General features: G+C 37.7%; 1 protein-coding gene and 2 long non-coding RNA genes across 4 annotated transcripts; 1 reads left to right on the top strand and 2 right to left on the bottom strand.

Annotated features, from left to right (window-relative positions):
* Positions 1-4,635: 4,635 nt before the first annotated feature.
* Positions 4,636-5,934, bottom strand: LOC130746415 (uncharacterized protein At4g04775-like). Its single transcript, XM_057599032.1, has 2 exons — positions 5,248-5,934; positions 4,636-5,148 (listed from the first exon to the last, which is right to left on the bottom strand). The coding sequence occupies exons 1-2, from the start codon at positions 5,470-5,472 to the stop codon at positions 4,804-4,806; spliced, it is 570 nt and encodes a 189-aa protein (XP_057455015.1). The 5' UTR covers positions 5,473-5,934; the 3' UTR covers positions 4,636-4,803.
* Positions 5,935-6,492: 558 nt separating this feature from the next.
* On the bottom strand, positions 6,493-12,233 carry LOC130742793 (uncharacterized). Its single transcript, XR_009021270.1, has 4 exons — positions 11,990-12,233; positions 11,453-11,530; positions 11,160-11,281; positions 6,493-6,704 (listed from the first exon to the last, which is right to left on the bottom strand). It is a non-coding gene; the product is annotated as an uncharacterized LOC130742793 (long non-coding RNA).
* A 6,777-nt stretch (positions 12,234-19,010) lies between these two features.
* Positions 19,011-22,124, top strand: LOC130746413 (uncharacterized). 2 transcript variants are annotated; one of them, XR_009022120.1, is made up of 6 exons: positions 19,011-19,657; positions 20,442-20,502; positions 20,704-20,769; positions 20,857-20,917; positions 21,139-21,215; positions 21,875-22,124. It is a non-coding gene; the product is annotated as an uncharacterized LOC130746413 (long non-coding RNA). The 2 variants fall into 2 exon arrangements; XR_009022119.1 differs by having other exon boundaries at positions 19,012-19,657; positions 21,139-21,211.
* Positions 22,125-24,561: the final 2,437 nt, after the last annotated feature.

Below are 24,561 nucleotides of genomic sequence, written 5' to 3'. Positions count from 1 at the left end.
TAAAGCGTAGCGTCAGCTGCATTGCCAACACTATTAATTAGCTTCGTACCATTTAATGTGAATCTCGATGCCAACATTAAATCAGCGCTAGCGTCGACTTTGGGTTGACGTTAATCAAAAAAATTCTTGTCAGTTGATCAAAATTTAAAGGCTTAAATACTCTAGGGGTCCCTGAAATTGTACCCCGTAACAAAATAAGTCCCTGAAATTTTTTTTTCCGATTCCGGATCCCTGGAATTGTTTTTTTAATCAGAATAAGTCCCTACACATGTTTTTAGCCTATCTGTCATATTTTTTGCTGACTCAACATTTACACGTGGCTTTTTCATTTATTTTAATTACACATGGAATTAAAATTAAAATAATAAATTAAATTTAAATCTAATTAACCTATCTGCCTAATTAACCTAAATCTAATTAAACCTAATTCCCAAAATCCCTAAATTAAAACCACTAACCAAAATTCCCAAACGAAACCAAAATCCCTAAATTCCCAAACCAAAATCATCCAGAATTCGAGGAAAGAGGGAGAGCGACGACGAACACGAGGGAACCAGAGTGAAAAGGAACGACGAACACGAGGGAGTCAGAGTGAAGAGGAACGACTGATCCTGAACCTTCTGCGAGTGAAGACAAGCGAAGCTTTGACTGTAACCATCGAAAGTTCAAGGTATGTCATTCACGGTATTCGAACGATTTGAGCTGCTGTTAAAAGTTAGGTTACATATCGACTTGTTGTTGCTGCTATGGTTGTGCATTCTGTTTAGTGAGCTGCTCTTGTTTCATTATGTATAGTGAGCTGCTCTTGTTTCATTTTGTATAGTGAGCTGCTCTTGTTGCTATTTCAGGAATGGAACAAGTGTATTTCAACATACATTTCCACCACAAGGGTCGGTTTTCCGACACACCGATGAAGTATGTTGGAGGTCAGATATGTGAAGTACCTAGAGTGGAGTTGGATCTGTTTTCGTTCTTTTGTGTCAGAGACCTTGTGCGGGGTTTTCTTGGTTATCCTGATGATCACTATAAGCTTTGGTGTAAAAGGCGAGAAGAATGCTTTGATCTTGACCTGAAGCAAATATGCCTGGACAAGGATGCTATGGAAATTGCAAGGTATGTTCAGTCTGGGGTAAGGCAGGTGGATGTCTACCTTGAACATACAGTGGAGTTGCCAGTGGAAGAAGAACCTGCTGCTGCTGTGAATGTTGAAATGCCAGTGGAAGAAGAACCTGCTGCTGCTATGAATGTTGAAATGCCAGTGGAAAAACCTGCTTCTGTGATGAATGAAGAGGGACACCAGCTGAGGCAGAGGGAGGATTCAATTAATAAAGGCAAACAAGTAATGGAAGATGATAGTTGTTCCATATATGAATCTGACTCTGGGATTTCATGGTCCAGTCCTAGCCCTAGTGCATCTGACATCTCAGATAGTGAAACTGAGAGATGTAAGGACTTACCCAATGATGGATTTGAAGATTTGGATGAGCCAAACACAAACACTAATGCTAATGTTGAAACTGGAAGAAGAGAAAAACTGCCTTCAAGGAGGAACATAGAGAGGGTGTTGGCATTGGCTGAAGGTGAGAATGAGAAAGGAGATGAGCATAATATGGAGAATGAGTATTACAGTGATGATTTTCTTAGTGACCCCTCAAGTGGTGAAGAAGATAATGGGAGGAAGGTCATGAGGTATGTAAGGTTCAGGAAGGAAGATTTGACCAAAGACTATGTGTTCAAGTTGGGGATGGAATTTGCTACCACCACAGAGTTCAAGGAAGCTATCCTAAAACACTCAGTGTTGAATGGGAAGGAAGTTATGTTCAAGAAGAATGATAAGGAGAGAGTGAGGTTTAAATGCAAACAAGAAGACTGTGGGTTTCTTGTCTACTGTGCCAAGATTAGAGGGGTTTCAACTTATAGGATAAAGACACTGGTTTCAACCCATACTTGTGGAAGAGTCTTTAATAACAAGAATGCAGGCTCTAAGTTCATTGCAGAAGCTATACAAGACAGGGTGAAAAATGCTGGTGGAGAAATTGCAGTGAAGGATGTCATTAATGACATGAGGACCACACACTCTATTGGTGTTACTTGGGGAACTGCTTGGAATGGAAGGATAATAGCTAAGGAAAGAGTTGAGGGGGATGCAGTAAGACAATACACAATGCTGAGGTCCTATGCTGCTGAGTTAATGAGGGTCAATCCAAAAAATACTGCTTCCATTGTGCTGAAATATGTTCCAGTGACACTTGAGCCCAGATTTGGGTCTTTTTATATGTGTTTGGAGGGCTGTAAAACTGCATTTACCACTGCTTGTAGACCCTTCATTGGGGTTGATGGTTGTCATCTAAAAACAAAGTATGGTGGAATTCTCCTGATAGCTGTGGGGAGGGACCCAAATGACCAGTACTTCCCACTGGCATTTGCAGTGGTAGAGTCTGAATGTAAGGAGTCCTGGAGGTGGTTTTTGCACAAGCTGCTTAGGGACATTGGTGATAGAAGATGGGTTTTTATAAGTGACAAACAAAAGGTAAATTTCTATTGTTTTCTCTTATCTAATAAACTTGTTTAATCATCTGACCTATGTCTTTATTTTTGTCTAGGGCTTGTTACAAGTATTTGATGAGGAGCTCCCAGGAGTGGAGCATCGATTTTGTGTGAGACATTTATACAGCAACTTCAAGAAGAAGTTTGGTGGGGGTACTGAGATAAGGGATTTGCTTATGTGGGCTTCAAAGGCAACATACAAGGCACTTTGGGAAGAGAAGATGGAAGAGATCAAAGAGATGGATGAAGCTGCATACAACTGGCTTCATGCAATCCCCACTAAATATTGGTGTAAGCATGCATTCTCTCCTTACTCTAAGTGTGATGTGACAATGAATAACTTAGCTGAGGCCTTCAACAGTACTATTCTAGTGGCTAGGGATAAACCCATCATCACCATGATGGAGTGGATCAGAAAGTATTTGATGACTAGGTTTGCAAGCTTGAATGAAAAAAGCAAAAATTGGAAAGGGAATGTTATGCCCAAACCTAGGAAAAGGTTGAATAGAGAGATTGATCATTCTGGGAATTGGCAGCCTTTTAAAGTTGGTAAGGGGGTGTATGAAGTTGAGCATTGTATTTATGAAATCCAAAAGTTTGTTGTTGATGTTAGTAAACAAACATGTACATGCAATTTCTGGGAATTGGTTGGGATTCCTTGTCAGCATGCGGTGGCTTGTATTTGTGATGCTGGTGGGCAGCCTGAGGATTATGTCCATAGTTATTATCTCAGGGAATCATATAATGCATGCTATGGGAATGTGATATCACCTATTAATGGTGAGAAAATGTGGCCAAAGATATGTGAGGATCCAATTCTGCCTCCTGAATTCAAAAGAGGGCCTGGTAGGCCTAAAAAGTTGAGGAGGAGGGAGCCTGATGAACAACCACACCCTACAAAACAACCTAGAGGAGGATCAGGATACACATGTGGTAGATGCCACCAGAAAGGGCACAATCAGAGAAAGTGTCATCTGCCACCACCCCCACCACCACCAATCTCTGAGAACATTGATGAGGATAATGGAACTGAAACAGATAACCTATCACAGGTAAAATACATACACTTGCATTTTTGAATCAATTCACAAATTGCATTAACTAACCTCATTACTCTTTTTGCAGGTGTTTGGTATTAATATTGATGGAACAAGCCTTGAAGCTGGAGCTGGAACAAATGATGAAGTCACTGCTGCAAAGGCAAAAGACAAAGCACCCCCAAAAACTACCTCTAAACCACCACCAAAAGCTGCTGCAAAAGCAACTTCTTCAAACCCAAAGCCAAAATACAAAGCACCCCCAAAACCTACCTCTAAACCACTACCAAAACCAAAACCATCTTCACAGCCACCACCAACAGTTTCTGCAAAACCTCCACAGGCACCAAGACCTTCTTCACAGCCACCTCCAAGAGCTGCTGTAACACCACAACAACCACCAAAACCTTCTTCCCAGCCACCTACAAAACTTGCTGGAAAACCACCACATCCAACAAGACCTTCTTCCCAGCCACCTCCACCAAAACCACAACAGCCACCAAAAGCTACATCACAGCCCACTACAAGATCAGCTGCTAAGTCTGGCCTAGGAGGAAGAAAGAGAGGTCGTGACAATGAGATTGGCCATTGGGTTCTAAATGACTTCAAAGATGCTGCAACTAGATCTACAATTAGAAGAGGAAAAGCCAAAGTTGTTGGCAGTGAAGGACAGGGAAATAAAGGGAGGATGTCAAAGAAGTAAGAAGGGAATCTGGCACATGGGACAACAGGACCACCACTATCTTTTTGTAATAGTATTAGTGGGGACTAGTGTTTACTTTAGTTAATGGGGGACCACTTAATATCATTTTGTAATGGGCATGGCCCTAATGACAATCATTTTGTTTTGTATTGTTGTTGGTACTTGCTGTCTTCTATGTACCCTTGACTTGAATTATGTTTCTTAATGTTAAAGTCTGGAAGTATTGCATGAAGCTTGTGCTCTTAAATTGTTGTTTATGTGTACTACAAGTGGTGGATCTGTTTATGGCTCCCTTTGCCTTTATTTATACTACTGATGTCTTAAATTAACAGAGCAAAGCTTTTGAATGGAACAAAAGAGAGTAATGGAGCCAACAACCATTTCTGATTCATTTCATTAAGTGAACATAGCATTCATTACATAAGGAGCTATTGAAAAACGATTGCATTACATTCATGGCTACATTCATTACACAAGGGACATTGCATTCAAGTTCATTACACAACATCACCAAACCTAGAAATACTTTGCCAAAACTACAGCACACCCTAAAACTAACAACACCAACAACACATTGCTCTTCAAGCCCTCATTTTTCAGTTTGAGCTTTAACTTGGCAATCTTCTTGTCTTTCATTTCATTCTTGTCTTCCATGATCTTGCCAATCACACTCTGCATGATTTCCTTCATGTCTCCCTGCAGCTCTTCCCTCAGCTTACCAATTTTATTGTCCATCATCTCAGTAAGGTCCTCAACAATCTTCAATTCTACATTCACTTTAGAGGATTCCTCATTATCAGCCTCATTTTCAGCTTCACCTTCAGCTTTGACCCATTCAAAGAAACCACAGGTCCTACTTTCCTGAAACACATACCAAAAGATCATTGAAAGGGGTAGACAAAGGGAATTTATAGGATGAAATTGTAAGCTTAAGCTTGGAAACCAATTCTGCCTATTTACCTTCCAATCAGGACATCTCCAAAAAAGCTTTCCAGGATTAAGCTTGGAATTGGACTTGTACATAATGACTTGTTTGCCACAACCACAACTTTTCTTTGGGCATGGGGTGCAGAAGCTGGACGATCGAGCACAGAATCGTGTGTTCTGGGTCGATTCGCACATCTGGTTGTTCATCCTCGTTGTCGAGCCACCGTGTCCGCTCCATGCCTTTTGGTTCTGGGTCATCGCGTCGTTCACCTAAGTCGTTGTGGCCACCGTTCCCGCCGTCGAACACTAACGCTTCCTTCCTTCACCTTCTACCTCTGCTTCTCTTTCTCCTTCTTCGACTTTCCTTTCTTTCCTTTCAGTTCTGATAGATTTTGATTTGGGAATTTAGGGTTATGTTAATTAGGTTAGTGGGTTTAATTAGAGTTAGGTTAATTAGGTAAAAAAGGATTTATATTTAAAATAAAGTAAAATAGTTTTTTTAATTCCATGTGTAATTAAAATAAATGAAAAAGCCACGTGTAAATGTTGAGTCAGCAAAAAATATGCCAGATAGGCTAAAAACATGTGTAGGGACTTATTCTGATTAAAAAAACAATTCCAGGGATCCGGAATCGGAAAAAAAAATTTCAGGGACTTATTTTGTTACGGGGTACAATTTCAGGGACCCCTAGAGTATTTAAGCCAAATTTAAAATTAAGAATCAAAATATAAAAAAGGTACTACAAATGGGAAAAAGTGAGGAAAAAATTGTAGAGGCCACCCTTTGTGGGCTTTGCTATAGGGTCCTCTTTTTCTGTTTAATCTTCTTGTTTCCTACTTGAGAGGATGGTCTCTAGCTCTTTTATTCAATAATAATATTTTTCTTTTCAAAAAAATAAAAGTGAGGAAAATATAAATTTCAATGTATCACAATGAATGTGTGAAAAATCATGTTTCAATAATAAAAAATGAGAAAAAGTTAGATGCACCGACAGTGTAAAGTTTTTTTTACACCTTCAACCAATCAGAAAACACCAATTAGATTTCTTAAATGTGGGAAAAATAGATTTTTAATAAAATTAAATTGAGTGACATGACAAATTTTTAAAATCTGATTGGTTGACGGTGTAAAAAAACTTTACACCATCGGTGCATCAAAATTAAACTCATAAAAAATCCGACTCTAGTTGATGATATTTATTAAAAAAATCATTTAAGCTTTTTATTGATTAAAAAATAATAATAATAAAAACGAGATGACTCACCGAGTTAAAAAAACTCACCACATCGAGTTGAGTCTGGCCGGAACTGATTTTAACTGACTTAATTTTTGGCTGCAAATAAATTCCTCCTAAAGAATTGTGATATTGGGGGATTATGATGTCAATTGGAAATTTGAAATTTCATTGGATAAAGACAAAATTCTCATCCTTTGCCAACTAGCTTGTTGAATTTGGAAAAGAATAACCAACCGCTTGACACAATGACACCTGATATTTATATAATAACAAGTATAAATTAAGGGCATGCATTGCAAATTAAACATAGTAGTAGTTGTTACGGCATTCAGCATGTAGAGGAAGAAGATACAAATCAAGTACAAAAGTGTACGTTGCTATCAATTTTATGGTCAAAAGTGGAAATGAAAGTTGTTCAAATACAATAACTATTTAAGGGGCATGAGAATATGAGATGTAGCAAGCACATCATAACAAGTAACAATTACATTTACACTAGGTATTATACCCGTGCGTTGCACGGGTTTTTTTAACATTTTTTAACATTATATAATAATGATTAGAGTTTAAATTATTACATAAATATTAAAATAGTTATTATTTTAAAATAAAAATAATAATTGTGTTCAATATTTCAATAATTTTAAAAAAAAGACTTTTCAATAGTATTGGAGTTCTCTTTGTAAATAATTAATATTACTTAAATTTAATTACTAATATTTAATAATCGGCATTAGATCATTTTATAAAATTAATTATTTATTTATTTAATAATGTGAAACATAATACAATCCATTTGAAAAAAAATAAGCAATAAGTTTTTAATACCATCAAAAAAGTTGTTTTACCATTTTTTATACTTTTTACTGAGAAAGTCATTTTTTGGGAAGGGCAATCACAATTTCTCAAACAGGTTTACACATGTTAATATCGAGAAAAATAAAGTAATTTCATTTGTTCAACTATAATAAGATATAAATTAAATAGATTAAGTATTATGTAATAAATTTATATTTATCCAACTTTGGTCATAACTTTTTTCTACTAAGCTTGCTCAAAATCGTTTTTACTAATATATAATAAGATCATAAAATTTTATTGAGATTATTTCTTCAAATAAAACACACATACATTATAGTTCATGGTAAATACCTTATAACGTTATTTTTAAATTTAAACTATTTTATCTAAATTATTTATTGATAACATTATTTTGTCATTAATCAAGATTAATTTTTTGTTATTTTTCCCTTATGCAAAATTCAAGTCAATTTTTATGTTTACAACTGCTTGGAGGAGATTCTCTTTACTCCTATCTCACGGCTGTCTCTCCGTGCTCTCCTTTGCTGAGTTCTCTTGGCTTGTGCACCTTGTCCTTGGTGGCTTTTTTATGTTCTTTTCAAGCTACTTTTGTTTCCTGCTTTCCTGGTGTAGGTTTCGTATGTTTTGTAGCTTCTAGGCAGCTTGCTTTCTTATGTTTTTTAGACTGCTCTGTTTCTGTTCATTTCAATTTCTTTGTTATATATGTTCATTTCCGTTTCTGTTTACCTCACTTGAGAGAGGGTGTTCTCAAGATATCTTTTTATCTAATATATTTCCATTTTCTAAAAGAATGAATATTATTATTCAATTTAGGTAGTTGAATTACTTTTGAAAATATTTAATTTTATTATTAATATATTAATTACAGAGAAATTTGTTATTGCTTCCTTTATATTAATACAAACGTAGGAAAATTTTACTGCTTAATTATTTAATTAAACTCTTTATGATAATTAAATTAAAAAATAAATGATTGTGACTAATATTTTTTTTGAAATATTTTGTATCTAATTAAATATTTTATTAAATTATTATATTAACTCGTATCAACTTTCTTACCTCAAATAAAAGTGTAGTTTTTGTTTATTTGAGTGTCTAGGTTCGTTTATTTTTTCACCATATTTTAGAGAACTAAAGTGTTATGTTTCAGGAGTCATTTGTCATGTTCTATTCTTCCTTATACAACAAATACGAAAATTAGTTGATAGTTGAACAACTAATTGATTTGAAAATTTTATTGATAAGTTTTTAGTTTAGTTTAATGTATATAATACAAAGGTTTTTTTTTTTGTTTTTTGGTGTATTTATACCAAAATTTCAATTGAGTTGTACATTTTAGTAGGTAGTTGAATAACTAATGATTTAGGCAATTTTATTCATTTTTAATGTTTTAATTTAATTTATTTAATTCAAAGGAAAATTTTAATTCAAAGGTTCAAAGTAACTTTTACATTTTAGTAGGTAGTGTAAAAAATAGTAATAAGTTTTATTTATTGTTTTTTAAAAAATCCTCAACTTATGATGAATAATTATTATTAAATTAATTTTAATTTTAATTTTAATTTTAATATATAACAAATTAGAAAGCTTTACAATTAGAAAGAAGTATAAAAGATTTTTTTTGGTACAATAGAAGTATAAAAGATTAATATTAACTATCTAATATTGTTATTAATGTAAAGTTAGTCAATTTCAATTATTATTATTACTTTAAAATTTCCCTCATTTGTAATGAATAATTAAAATTTAAATAATATTAATATTTAATTTAAAATATGAGAAATAAAAAAGTTTAACCATTACTAATTCATAATTAATAATAAGTGGATGTATATTGAAAGTTAAATAGAAAATTGTTTAACTTCATTGTTTAATCATTAATGCATTTAATACTTATAGCTCAAGTGAGCTTTACATATATACTAGATATTATACCCGTGCGTTGCACGGGTTTACTTACAATATTTTTTAACATTATATATAAATTATTATAGTTTAAATAAATAAAAAAATATTTTTTAATTATAATTGTAAATAAACTGTGTTAAGACATTTCAATAAATATTATTAGATTTTTTTGTATAAATAATTAATATTACTCAAATTTTATTATTGATATTTAATTATTAGCATAGAAATGATTTTTAGAAATAAAAAAATTTATGAAAAATTATTAAGTTAATTTGAAATATTTAAATTACGTAAAAAAATGTTAAGTGCTAGTGTCATGAAATAAATTTTAATATCATTTTTTATACTTTTGTTCTGGAAATGAACACTCAAGAATGGTATAAGCCTCAAACCCTAGTAAAGCATGGGTTTAGTAATAGCCTAATCCTTTAGAATAAATGCCGAATGATCCTTTGCAATGATCATAAAGTCCCCTTTTATAGAGGTTACATGAAACCCTAACTTTGCCACTAATGGGGCTTGTTGGGTCGTACCTCACTCGGCCCAACTCCCTTACATACATCAACCGCCCCTGGCGCTTGCCCTAAGGGGGTCTCTAATCTCCTAAGTCCTTTCTCTCACCCCTAGCGAGTTCCTCTCTTTTAGGTCTTGTTCGTCCCTGGGCAAGTTCCTCTAGGGTGTGAGGGGCTCGCCCAATCCAACTTTTTACCAAGAAAGTCATTTGTTGTGACTTGTCAAGGTCAAGAAGAATAAATTAATTTTAAATTTTAGAATTATGATACGTGATAACATAAATAGCTTAAAATATTATCAAGCGAATTTAAATTTATTTAACTTATTTGGTTTCCGAATGTTTTCTCAAAGCCGATAGCCAAGAGACTTATAATCTCTCGAGGTTCTACGATCACATTAAATGGATATGTCTCTCACAACGAACATTTATTCAACTTTGACTATTATTATTTTTGTCTATTATGCTTCCTTAAGTAATTTTTTTTTACAACAAAAGATGAATATTATTAATAGCAAATGATTCATGAGAACAACCCTCTCATGGATAAGTAATTTTTACTAATATATCATAGATCAAAATTATTATTAGATATTTTTTCAATAATGCACATATATGTTATAGTTAACTTAAATTCATTTTAGCGGCGCTTTTTAATTTTAAAACTATTTATCTACATTATTTATTAAAAATATTATTTTATTATTAACTAATTTTAATTTTCAATATTTGTCAAATGCAAAACTAAAGAAAATTTCAGTTTTTTTTAACAAAATTAATTTTTAATATTGACAATAATTTTTTTTAGTTTTTAATTTGAGAATTAAATGATTGAATGCATTTAATACTCTTTGCTAATGAGTTTAATGCAAAAGCTCAAGTGAGCTTTACATATATATATATATAGATATATAGATAGATAGATAGATAGATAGATAGATAGATAGGGCTATTAATTTCTCATAAGAAGAGAAAGGAAATTAAAGGCAATGGGAGCTAAAGGAAGTAAGTTAAGTGGGTGGGTTGGTGTTGGCAGTGCTCACAAGCGCATAGAATGTCCACTGTTGTTGGCTCCAAAAGGTTATGTTCCAATTAGTGTTGGCACAAATGAGGACAATTGCACGCGATTTATTGTTCACATAAAAGCACTTCGCGATGCATTTTTCTGTGAGCTTCTAGGTAGGACAGCAGAAGAATACGGATTCACCAATGAAGGTGTTCTCAGGATCCCATTTGAAGCACATGCTTTTGAAGAGTGGTTCATCAAAAACTCCAACAGAAAACTAAAAATTAAGATTAGCATTTAGCAGGGTTGTGACAAATTAGAGACATCCACTTTTTCTTCATTTCTTGTCCTATAGCTTAATTTTGGTCAAAATATATTGACTTGGGCGGATAGGCTTTTTCTGTATACCTTAGAGAAAGAGAATGATTAGAAAAGGTCAAAGGCAATTTCTGTATACCTTAGAGATTCTTCTGTATATTCTTCGCAATGTAGCACACACTTGTAGCCTTGCAGTTTTTTGTGAGACTTCTCATCATTTCCGTTGGGCTTCTCTAGAATCGAAGTAATGGGCAACACAATCTGAAACACATACGTATACAATTACATTAATACGTTTAAAATAATCATGGGACTGGGAAATAAGAAGTTCCTTATGGTGCTGAGATAGTATAATATGGATAGTGGGGTTATGAGAATACTTTGTTGCTCTTTTTTAAAAAGTAACTACTTTAAGGTACTGAGATAGTATACATTTAAAAAGCACAGGAGTGACCCAGCCAAGTAGCCACAAACAGCAAGGAGTGCCAAGAAACAGAATTTGAAAATGACCTGCTCAACAGAATGGAATAGATTTTCATTAGAAAAGAGAATGCATACAAATTGAGTATATATATTTTTGGTAGAACCCAAGTACAAGAAATAAGATAGATATCAGCTAACAGTGAGACACCACTGCTGCAAATTGAAAGAAAGTAAATTAAAACACCTAGCAATAGGGAAAGGGAAATGCATTAATCACCTACTAAGCGAAACAAAACACTCAAACCAATACCCCCACTAAGCCAACTGCCAATTGGCAAAGAAAGCTATCAGAGAAGCGCAACACAGACCAGACAGATTGCAGAAAACTTGGAAAATCTTCATCAAACATAACAGCACCCAACCACACAGAACCCACATATGACCCAACAAAATCAGTTGGCAAATGAACTCCAATATTATTCATCATCTACAGCCCATCAAGGGTTGGTTCAACCATTCAAAGAAAGAATAGCTAAAGCCTTGTACCTTTGCTTGGAGCCATTTCCAGGATCTGTATTGAACCAATCCGAATGCCTCTCAAGCGTCAGGGATCACATTGCCAAATACTGCATTTTTCCTGCAAATCCAAATAGAGAAAGTGACTGCCATCCAAATTAGCCTGCTTCCATTCTTCTGATTTCGCGATCTATCTATCAAAGCGATGTTGTAAGAGATGATCGCTGGCAGCAGTTGGTAAGGCAGATGAAATGCCAAACCAACTCCTCTACCAGAAACCTAACCATCTATCCCCACCCCTTCCCTTTTCTCGGATGAAATACAAATTGAGAATATAAGTATCATCAAAAAAATAAAATAGTTATCATCTTAAAAGCATGGAAGTTTCTCATGCTCCAAAATACCTTGATCAAAGCCAGCTCACTTGGATTCAGCACGTGTCATTATTTGAAATTAATCACTTAATTTTCAGTTTTGATATATATTGAAGTACTGCGCAAGCTTTTACTTTGATCTTCCAGATAAGAAAAGTTGTCCTTCAATGTGCTTCAAAGTTGTCCTTCAATTCTTGTCAAACTACAACAGGCTTATGATAACTAAATTATACACAATCTTAACATTAAGACATTAAGGAGCTCAGTGCCTCTATATAACACATGTTATTTATGAATAAAAAGTTTCCAATTGTTATCAGACTACCCTTCATTTGTAACTTTGGTCCAAATGTACATTTTTTGTTATAATTTGATACAAATATCCAAAGGAAGGGGGGGGGGGGAGAGGTAAGAAAATTATGTGTTAACTCGATCAGGATCAATACGAGCAGAATCAAGATGGATATACACATCTTATTTATATTAGCTTTAAATTTGGGATTAGATTCTATATCATCAAAAGAGTACATAAAATAAACAGATAGGAAGTAACATGACAGTGGTGGTAAGTTCTACTCTCTACTATTCTATTCTACTAAAACCCTAGCAGAGCAATAAAGACAAACTAGAAAAAAGATAAACTTTTCAAATATTTCCTTCTTTTCTGGAATCTTCAATACAGCTCATATATCATTGGTCACTTGAGAATAACTAGCCTTACACTTGTCATAATCCTACTCTCTCTTAATTCTTATTATTTAGGTACTGTGTAGTTGTTCCACCACTTGGGCCGTGTGATCACTCTCTTGGGCCTGGAGCTCTCAGTTATGGGGAGCCCATCAGAATTGGAGCTATCAATCCCCTGATCCTCAAGAGGAGACTTGTCCTCAAGTCTTGGTTGAGTCACGTGATTCCCATTGTGTGGAGGAGGGGGAGTTAACGTGTTTGGGGTCGGTTTTCCAAGCAGATTGGAGTCTTTGACCAGGGGACAATTGGGAGATGTTGGGACAATAGCTTCACGAGCCTGAGGAAGAGAAAGGGGTGTTGGGGACGCGCGAGTGGTGATAGGGTGATTGGGAGTTGTGTCTGATGGGATGAGACTTGGGCTCTTTAAAGCTGATTGAATCACTTCAGATTGAATCACTTCAGAATTTTCATGTGCATTCAAAACTTCCTTCTCTCCATATTCATTAACCTCTGTTCCTTTTTTCTTCTCTGTTACCGATGAGAGAGCCTCATCCCCTCTATTTGCAGCATAATTTTCGCTATATTCTTCCTCTGAGGCTGGAGAAGAAACGCTCCCTGCGTTGGTATCTTCAGCAAGGGCCTTGTTCTTGTTCTCTTCTGGTGAAGGAGGCAAAGCTACTGCAGCTGGGACCTCAACAAGGATATCGTGAGCTAGAGGGGGCAAAGGGGCAAAGTGGGCAGAAGGATCTCCATGAAAAACCTTGAGCAAAGAGACGTGGAACACATTGTGCAACTTGCTAGTTGGTGGTAAGTCCAGTTCATAGGCCACGGACCCAATTCGGCGTTTCACTCGGAAGGGACCATAGAAACGTTTTGCAAGCTTGTTGCTCAACCTATGAGCAAGGCTACGTTGGCGGTACGGCTGTAAACGGAGCAAGACCCAAGCATTTTCCTCAAAGGTAACTTCTCTTCTGCTCTTGTCCTTTTGTATTTTCATTCGGTGTTGAGCCCGTTGAAGGTTGGCTTTTAAGGACTCTAATATCTGGGTCCTTTGCTGTAATGACTCATCCAGGGACTGAATAGCTGAGCTTCCAGGAACATAAGCTAACAAGGAAGGTGGAGGACGACCATAAACTGCCTGAAAAGGGGTCATGCCAGCAGCTGAATGGAAACTAGTGTTGTACCACAATTCAGCAAGGTGCAAAAACTTGTACCAGGATCGCGGTTGCTCGCCGGCGAAACATCGGAGATAAGTCTCAAGCCCTCGGTTAACCACCTCAGTTTGACCGTCGGTCTCGGGGTGATAGGCTGTGCTGAAGCGCAGTTTGGTGCCATAAACTCGGAACAAATCACGCCAAAAATGGCTGAGGAAGATCTTGTCACGATCAGAGACTATTGAGCGGGGAATGCCGTGTAGGCGGCATATTTCGCTTGAGAAGCGATTTGCCAAGGAAGTAGCTGTGAAGTTAGCTGGGAGAGCCACAAAATGAGCATATTTGGACAATCTATCAACAATGACCCAAGCCACTGTGTGCCCATGAGAGGGGGGAAGCCCTGTAATGAAATCCATCGAAATATCCTCCCAAATCTGAGCGGGAGTAGGTAAAGGTTGTAGCAAACCACTCTTCTTTGCTGGAACATATTTGTTGTACTGACAAGGGAGGCACTGTTTGATGAAAGTTTTTGTTTCTGTTTGTATGCCAGGCCAGTTGAATGAAGCCATGAGGCGAGCTAGAGTTGGCTTTAATCCAGAATGTCCCGCTGCCGGTGAGGCATGATACTCCGAGAGGATGGAGGTACGCCACTGGTCATGTTCAGGAACAAATAGACCATCCTTGAAATATAAAACCTCGTGATGGACTCTAAAATGTGGTAGGGTGGACTTGTCTACTATTAGCTGAATACCTTCAGGAGTCTTGTAATATTGTTTCAACTGAGTAATGATTTCCGGGACAGGAGAAGAAATAGCAGCCAGCAAGGGTAATTCAGAGGAATGACAGCGAGAAAGGGCGTCTGCTACGCGGTTCTCTGAACCAGGTTTGTAAAAAATCTCATAGTCAAATCCCAAAAGCTTGGTTGCCCACTTGATCTGATCTGGGGTTTGGAACGTTTGAGTCATCAAATGTTTGAGACTTTGTTGATCAGTGTAAATTCTGAACTTGTGGCCAATCAAGTATTGACGCCATTTCTTTACCGCCTCGGTTACTGCATACATCTCTCTCACATAAGTTGATTGATGTTGCATTTGCAGCGTGAGTTTCTTGCTGAAAAAGGAGATAGGGTGCCCCTTTTGTGATAGAACTGCACCCACGGCGGTTCCAGAAGCATCCGTCTCAATGTCAAAAGTGGCTGAGAAATCCGGCAGTACCAATACCGGAGCAGAAATGATCAAATCCTTCAAGTGCTGGAAGGAATCCGCAGCTGCAGAGGACCAGGGCAGCAAGGTATGCTTATCCTTTTGGTCTTGTTTCAAGAGGTCAGTGAGGTGAGAAGCATGGGCTGCATAATTCTTGATGAACCGGCGATAAAATCCGGTAAGCCCTAAGAAGCCGCGCAATGCCGTGAGGTTGCGGGGAACCGGCCAATCAACAATTGCTTGGACCTTGGAGGGATCAGGTCCTACTCCATTGGCAGAAATTATATGGCCCAAATAGCTCACCGAAGTCACCCCAAAAATGCACTTGGGGAGCTTGGCGTAGAACTTGTGTGAAAGAAGCACTTCCAATACCTCCTTAAGGTGTGTCATGTGGGCTGAAAGGGAGGGGCTATATACCAATATATCATCAAAGAAGACAAGCACAAACCGTCGCAAGAAAGGGCGCAAAAGGTCATTCATGGCGGCTTGGAAAGTTGAAGGAGCATTGGTGAGGCCGAAAGGCATCACTAAGAACTCATAATGCCCATCAACCGTCCTAAAAGCTGTTTTGTGAGTGTCTTCAGTAGCCAATCTAATTTGATGAAAACCGGAACGAAGGTCCAGCTTAGAGAAATGAGAAGCACCGCCAAGTTCATCCAACAATTCATCAATGGTGGGAATGGGAAAGCGGTCTTTAATGGTGATGGAGTTGAGGCTCCGAAAATCCACACAAAATCGCCAAGTACCATCCTTCTTTTTAATGAGAAGCACCGGTGATGAGTATGGGCTTGTGCTGGGAACTACAATGCCTTCTTGCAACATATCCGTAAGGATTGTTGCCATAGCCTCCTTTTGAGAGTGAGGGTATCGGTAAGGCCTCACATTTACCGGTGGGGTATTGGGAAGGAGGTTAATGTGATGATCGTGAAAGCGGGTGGGCGGTAGGCCATGAGGGGTTGAGAAAACCGGGGCATAACTTTGGAGAAGCTCCCAAAGAGCCGGGTCAAAGTCTGGAGGTGGGGTGGATAAATTTTCAAGGGTAAGGAATTGTGGTGAAGGTGTGGATGGTGGTGACGGAAGGAAGGTTATTGTATGGCATTCAGCGATGGCATCGGTGTGAATAAGACGTTGGAAATGGTTAAATGAGGCGTGAGAAGAAGGTGGCAGCGGCTCTCCTTCAAGGGTACAAGTTTTCCCATTAACCACAAATGACATAGAAGGTATGCTGAAATCAGAAATGACTTTTCCCAAAGTTTTTAACCAGTCTAAACCCAGCACAAAATCAGCCCCTTGGAGGTCCATAACATAGAAGGGAATATGAAAGGTGTTACCAGCAAATGTGACCTCTATGTCGGGAATGTATCCAGCACAAGGAATATGAGCTCCGTTACCCACCATCACAGGAAATGTGGGTATAGGGGTCACCTTAAGGTGCAAAAAGGATACCGTGCGTGGAGGAACAAAATTATTGGAGCTGCCGGTGTCTACCAATACTACCACAGGGTGTCCATTAACTATAGCTGTAAATTTCAGAGTTCTAGGAGAAGGCCTACCATGTAAAGCTTGGTCGGAGAGTTGGAAATGCATGGCCTCTTCGTGCACTGGAACTGTCACATCCTCAACCGTGTCAGAAAGGAGAGAAATAGCAGCCTCTTGAGTCTCCTGAACCTCATCAGCCAACATCAATAAAAATAAGCGGGGTTGACACTTGTGACCTATAGTGTATTTTTCATCACAGTTGAAACAAAGTCCCAAGGCTCTACGCTCCTGCATTTGAGCAGAGTTGAGCCTCTTAATGGGCAATGAGGAGGAGGCCACGGGTTTGGGAGCTTGTGAGGAAGAAGCTAGGGGCCTCGGCTGAGATGGAACTATGGCAGTTGAGGGGGAAGTGAAATGCGACTGGTTTGGACGAAAAACCCGCTGCTGAGAACTCCTTGACTCCTTTATTTTTGCTTCGATTTGCTTTGCAATTCCAATGGCTTGAGAAACGGAATAAGGTTTAAGTATGGCTAACTCTCTTTTGATTTCAGGTACCAATCCGGAGATAAAACAGTCCAGCACCGCTTCCGGAGACAAACCCACAACCTGATTTGAAACCTTCTCAAATCGGGTTTGATATTCAGCCACTGTGGAAGTTTGTTGAAGTTTAAAGAGCTCTTGTTGGTGATTCTCATATGCAGAAGGACCGAAACGAATGGCCAAGGCACGTGTGAAAGCTTCCCAAGAAGAAAGTTGGTAGTTGTTATGCATCCAACGGTACCAACTAAGGGCATCTCCTTGCATATAGAAGGAAACCAGCTCCAGACGTTGAGCAGGAGGGGTTTGGTGTAGCTGAAAAAACTGTTCAGCATGAAATAGCCACTCCAAGGGTTTGGAACCGTCAAAGGAGGTAAGCTGCAGTTTAAGGCTCTTGGGTAGGGTTTGGGGGTTTGTTTGTGGGGGGCTGTTAAACCCTAAGGGTGGGGAAACAAAACCTGCTGGAAATGTGTTGTTGGTAGGGGGGAAGCCTGGGAAAATGGAGGAAAATATGCAGATCCAAAAGGGGGTGGTGGTGGATGTATGAAGGTGGCTGTGGGTTGAGGAATGGTGTGTGTGGGTGACGCATAAAAGAGGGATGTTGGGGGATGTGGAGGGGGAGGTGGGGGAGGGGGTGGTGGTTGTGGTTGGTGAATGGAGAGTTGAGAAACCCTTTCAAACAAACCATCCATGGCTGTTTTCATATCAGCTTGCAAGGATGAAGAAATGGCAGCGAGCTTGCCATCAATGGCAGCAAGCACCTCTGGAGAAAGGGGTGAGTCTGTAGGAGGCATGAGCAACAAGATGAAAGCACCAAAATGGTGGTAAGTTCTACTCTCTACTATTCTATTCTACTAAAACCCTAGCAGAGCAATAAAGACAAACTAGAAAAAAGATAAACTTTTCAAATATTTCCTTCTTTTCTGGAATCTTCAATACAGCTCATATATCATTGGTCACTTGAGAATAACTAGCCTTGCACTTGTCATAATCCTACTCTCTCTTAATTCTTATTATTTAGGTACTGTGTAGTTGTTCCACCACTTGGGCCGTGTGATCACTCTCTTGGGCCTGGAGCTCTCAGTTATGGGGAGCCCATCAGAATTGGAGCTATCAGACATATACAGTTTCGAATTTGAAACAAAGGATGCTACTCTTAGAACTCTTACTCTCTCTTTTTTTCTCCAATTCAGATGGAAGAGAGAGATTAGGCATAACATAATGTCAGCGTAAAAATAAGTTCAATTTTGATCCATTAGGCTCCAAGTCAAACAGGATATTTTCAGCACTGACAGAACAAATCAAACAAAGGACTTGGGAAGAAAACGTCCATGTAAAGAAGCTAAACGCATGGTCTACAATGTTTAAATTGCATATGTTAGGATTGGCTCATTATCTTATTAGTTATTTGAATTTGATGTAAGGGGATTGTAATATGGGGTTAGATGGATTCTATCTTATCTTATAGGTTTAGATAAGACTCTATCTTATCTTATAGGTTTAAATAAGACTCACTACAACATTTTGGTCCTAAGGCAACACCTCGCCCTGCTACGGACGGAAATGCGTTGCCGTAGATGACATTTGTACACAGTTTTCATATATGTTCTGTTTGTGCGTAAAAAAATTTCCAGTTCACATTGAGAACGTTTTTTTCACATTTGTTTTATGAAAACACTCCGAATGCCGTTGCTAAAGATCATTACTAAATAAAAATGAAAAACTTCGATCATCTCGTGTTGAAGGCGAACCAAAAGAAATGGGTAGGTTCAACATCATCTCGTGTTCATGGCTGTGTCGTTCCCATCGCCGAAGCCCATCCCCGCCGCGCATCGGTCATCGATCTTCACCGCCGTTTCTGAGCCACCGCGACACCACCAACCCTCGCCGGTGTTGAAGGCGAACCCAAACTCCGACTGGCAACGGTGAGAGCGACTGGAGACGGTGGCCACAAAATCGACGCTGGTCATGACCTAATCGATGCACTCACGCATCAAATCTCGAAGCTCCATTCTTCTTCTCGAAGCTCCATAATCGCTGCCTCTGCGATGATGAAATCGGAAGGATTCGGTTTCAAAGAACTTTGGTTTTCGGAAGAAGAGTGATTGATTCGTTTTGTGTCGACTTAATTTTGATTTTGTTCATTTTCAGGTTGTTCTGTATGGAGATCTCTCTCGCGCCCTTGTGATCCTCCTTCCTCTGCTCTTCATCTATGGCGGTGTCTGCTTCTACCTCCCTGGCTTAGTGCCGCAAGATTTCCAAAAGGTACATTTTCATTTCCATTTCGATTTTCTAGGTTTTCTATTCTTTGAAGTTGATTCTACCAGCTGTTTGATGAAATGCCAAGCATTTATGCAGCATTTAGTTGGGAATGTAAAAACATGTGAGCTTTAAAGATGATGCCACACCTTAGTGACTTCATGTCATTTGCTTGACAACTTGGATTCAAAGAAGATGATAAATTACTTCATTTTTTGTATTCAATTAGCAAGTACAATTCTCCAAACTCAAGAAGATGATGCTTTAGGGGTTGGTTCTGTTATTGGTGCTGGAGACTTTGGTTGTTGGTACAATCAGATAAGATATATATGTAACTGATGCTCATTCTCTTATTAGATGCTAAATATGCTAGGACTCTTATAAGTGAAATTCCAAATAAAAGTTCGTATAAGAAAGAGATAGATCTTAGGTTTGAATTTATCATTGCTTGACTATAGATTATTGAAGAAATGAACATAGTCTTTATGTTATTTGAAGTTTTGAACTAGCATGTTTGTAGGTGTGGGCCTATAAATTGCTAATTGAGAATGACAATAGTGAGAAAGGGAGCAGAAACAGAAGCAGATAAAATAGTAGATGGGTTGTAATGGGAGCAGAAGCAGACAGATATAAATTGGGGTGCCAATTCCAAAAATCAGTGGCTTTTTATTTTAATGCTCTCACTTATTCCTTTTTCCTTTTCCTTGTGAAATTACTTGAAACTTGTACTGCAAAATTGGGCTACTTAAAGAAATAAATATATAACATGTTTTAAACTTGGGGTTTGCAGGATGTGGGAACCACCTGAATCTAATGGGATGCTTTCAAAAACGCTAGCATGAACAAGAACTGTGAGTAGTCTCAGGGAATCTGTTTCCTTGGCTACATTTTCTTTCTATAAAGTTTTTTCCTCCTTCGATCAATAGTTAATAATTTTGCATAATATGTGTTAAATTCTTACCCTCCTTGCCCTGCTTATTTTATTATTTACTTTCATCTTTTCCTGTTATACATTGGTGGTTACTAATGATGCATGCTATTTTCTCTTTCAGGTAAACAGAATCATGGAACTCCCAGAAGATAGTAAGGCAGTAGCCAAGCACACAGATAGTCCCAATGTAAGGATGGGTTTTCTATACTTCATTTTCCCTGTCAAACTAGACTATGCAGAATTTGAGATTTTGAATATTTTATTTTCCCAAAAGCATCAGGCATTTGAATGAAGATGTGCTTCTTTCAGAGGCTGTGCAGGATTTGGTGTCCAAGGTTCGTTTTCATCCCTTTGCTACAATCATATGCATTCTTGAAATTCTTTTCATCACCGTTAATATATGTTAAATAACTATTATACTATTTCATGCATCCTTCGCTCTACTATGCTTTGCTGTGGTGATTAGAGTAATGTGTAGTATTTTGAGTAATTTTATATTTCATCACATGTTCTCAACCAATCATAACCTTGCTTAGTAATTCCACTATTGCTGCAGGACACTGCCAATAGTTCTTCTTAACTCTAAAAGGGCTGGAGTCAAGTTTTCCTTCTTCAAGATTGCTTGTCTGGTAGGTGATGTTCTGCTCCTAAATACTTTTCAGTTTTCGCATATAGTCTATTATTCAATTAACTAATATGTGTACATGACCATTCTATATAATATACTACATGACTCTAGTTTTGGGGTTGGTTATCTGATGTAGCAGATAGCAGAGTTTTTGGGGTTGGTTCATTTGCAATACTATCCAGGATTAAATTCTGTGTTTTCTGATAGGTACATTTAGTATAATTAGGTTGGTAACAGAACACTAGTTCAGGGTCTTTTGGCATTGGGAGGCTTGGAAGATCCTTGAAGTTCTGTTGTTGTGTTTTGTAATCAAGAGGGATTTCACTATTTTCAGCAATGAAGATGCTAGTTCCTACCATATTCTTACTTTGGTTTGCTTAGTGTTGAACAGTTGTCATGCCTGCCTAGTAGAAGCTGAAACATGACAACTAGTTTATTTTCTTATTCTAAGTCTGGTAATTGAATGTAAACTATTCATGTTCCCTTGTACAAAAGAAAGGCCACAATCATGGTGCGCCAAGACGTATTTTCCCAATACTTCGTCACATGAATTAGGATGATTTGGCCATCATTTTTCACTATGCTTCTTTATTGAATGTAATTTTTTTTATTCTTATTACACATGTTTTATGTACTCACAGTGACTGATATTTTTTTTTTGTAGCAAAATGATGATGGCAAGATGATGCTACACTTTGATGGTGGAATTTGTTGGTTTGAATGCTGTTTTAATTTGGCCAAAAATATTGTCGATCATTAGAACAATTTGCATCTTGTAGTTTGGATCTTTAGTTTATTAATTTGGATTCTAATGTATTAATGTTGATGGATTATTACGTGGATTCAAAGATGATAATGATTGACAATATCTTTTTTGTATTCTATTAGCAAGTATAATTGTTATTAACATTTAATGATTTTGGTATTTTCAAAAAAGAAACTGATTAAATACATTAGAAAAATATTTCTTATGAATCTCCTCATATCAATAAAAGACCAATTTCCTTATAAATAAAAACAGAAGACCATTTTTTATTAATTATTAACCAAAAAAAAATTATCTTATAAAATAGAACATTTCCAACCTCACTGTAAAAAACCATTCTCATAGGTACCAAAGAGAATGTTTCTGGTATAGCAAATGCTAATGCTACACTTTAAGATTTGTTCTCAAACACATAAGAGAACGCTTTTCTCTAGTCATGTACCAAAACGCCCGGGAAAGCGTTTCCGTAGGAAAATTAGAAAAGCGTTTCCGTATCACATCAAAGGCTACGTTTTGACCCCATGTGTTGCACTATGTGATGAAAAACGTTCTCTTAGGTTTTAGCAACGCCTCAGACGACCACACTTGCAGAAGCGTTTCGGAAGCCAAAGGCAACGCTTTTTTAGGATTAGGCTACGTTTTTTGGGCGTTGTTGTAGACCCAAAATGTTGTAGTGACTCTATCTTATTTAATGGGTTTAGATAAGGTTCTATCTTATCTTATGGGTTTAGATAAGATGTTTAGATTATCTTATCTTGTAATACTAGAGTTAGTAGTGTCCTATAAATAGATAAGACCTCTAACAATAAAAGTGTGCCATGTGCTAGTGTGCACCAGGTGTGTGCGGAGTGCGCCGCAATTGGGCGGTGTGCAAGTGCGCCGCAATTCAGCGGTGTGCGAGGGTACACAGCAATTGGGCAGTTGAGAGAAACTGCTATTGCAGATGTGTGAGACAATTAGACAGTTGAGAGAAATTGCTATTGCAAACACAATTGATTATTGAGAATCAATAAAGGGAGCTATAGCCACTCTATAGCCGCAGAGGTAGGCTCAATTGGCCGAACTGCGTGAACAAAGTTTCTGTGTGGTTTATTCGTGCTTTCTCGCTCTATCGTACTGTCTGAATCAAGTTGTGCCTTCTTCTTCTTCCCAACAATTGGTATCAGAGCGCTTGGTTCGCGGGACCGAGGCTGGTGTGCCGAAAGTATCCATTGACGGTGTAGTCAGGTGGAGTGTTCCGTTTCTCACGGTGGAGCGAACGGCGGTTCAAAGTTGGATATCTTCCGCTACGGATAAAGGCCATGAGGATTGCAGAAGTCACTGAGAGGAGAAACTGACGGATCTAACAGACACGGGACATGGTGTTGAGCAAGGTGGAGTTCGAGTGCCAGAGTGCAACATACATGTTGACCAAGCCAGTCACCACCAATCCCGAAAATCAAAGTCAATAAACTGAAGCAACAAATCATCACAAGGGAGTTTGGAATTCGCCAAGGTGGAGATTGTTGGGAATTGGCTCATTAGGAAAATCTTGGGCCCAAAGATTTTATTTTGAGGCCAAATGTTCAGTTTATTAGGATTTGATTTAATGGAGAACACAATCCCGGAAATCAGGATTCAGAAGCTGAGCAGTTGATCTTCACGAGGGTTCGAGAATTCGCCAAGGTGGAGATTGTTAGGATTGGCTCATTATCTTATTAGTTATTTGAATTTGATGTAAGGGGATTGTAATATAGGGTTAGATGGATTCTATCTTATCTTATAGGTTTAGATAAGACTCTATCTTATCTTATAGGTTTAAATAAGACTCTATCTTATTTAATGGGTTTAGATAAGATTCTATTATCTTATGGGTTTAGATAAGATGTTTAGATTATCTTATCTTATAATACTAGAGTTAGTAGTGTCCTATAAATAGATAAGACCTCTAACAATAAAAGTGTGTCATGTGCTAGTGTGCACCAGGTGTGTGCGGAGTGCGCCGCAATTGGGCGGTGTGCAAGTGCGCCGCAATTCAGCGGTGTGCGAGCGTACACAGCAATTGGGCAGTTGAGAGAAACTGCTATTGCAGATGTGTGAGACAATTAGACAGTTGAGAGAAATTGCTATTGTAAACACAATTGATTATTGAGAATCAATAAAGGGAGCTATAGCCACTCTATAGCCGCAGAGGTAGGCTCAATTGGCCGAACTGCGTGAACAAAGTTTCTGTGTGGTTTATTCGTACTTTCTCGCTCTATCGTACTGTCTGAATCAAGTTGTGCCTTCTTCTTCTTCCCAACAGCATATACTTTCAATAGTTTCAGAACATTATTTAGTTATTGAAAATAAAAAAAGAATGAATGACAAATACAATTGGCTAAAGAATTTCAGTTCCACATGCATTTCATTTTCATTAAAGAAACTGTTATTGCAAGACGTTTCACAATTGGCTCTTTCGATATCACATTGTATTCTGTCAACACAAATTTAATCACTGCACCGAAATTGTATTACATGTGGATGATATTATTTATTTAGAGTAGAAATCATGAAGGTATTATATGCCACAAGCAACACTTAGCTCAACACTTCCAAATCAAGGA

The sequence above is a fragment of the Lotus japonicus genome, chromosome 3 (assembly GCF_012489685.1).
Source record: "Lotus japonicus ecotype B-129 chromosome 3, LjGifu_v1.2".
NCBI classification, from domain to species: domain Eukaryota; kingdom Viridiplantae; phylum Streptophyta; class Magnoliopsida; order Fabales; family Fabaceae; genus Lotus; species Lotus japonicus.
This window is presented reverse-complemented; position numbering and strand designations above follow the sequence as displayed.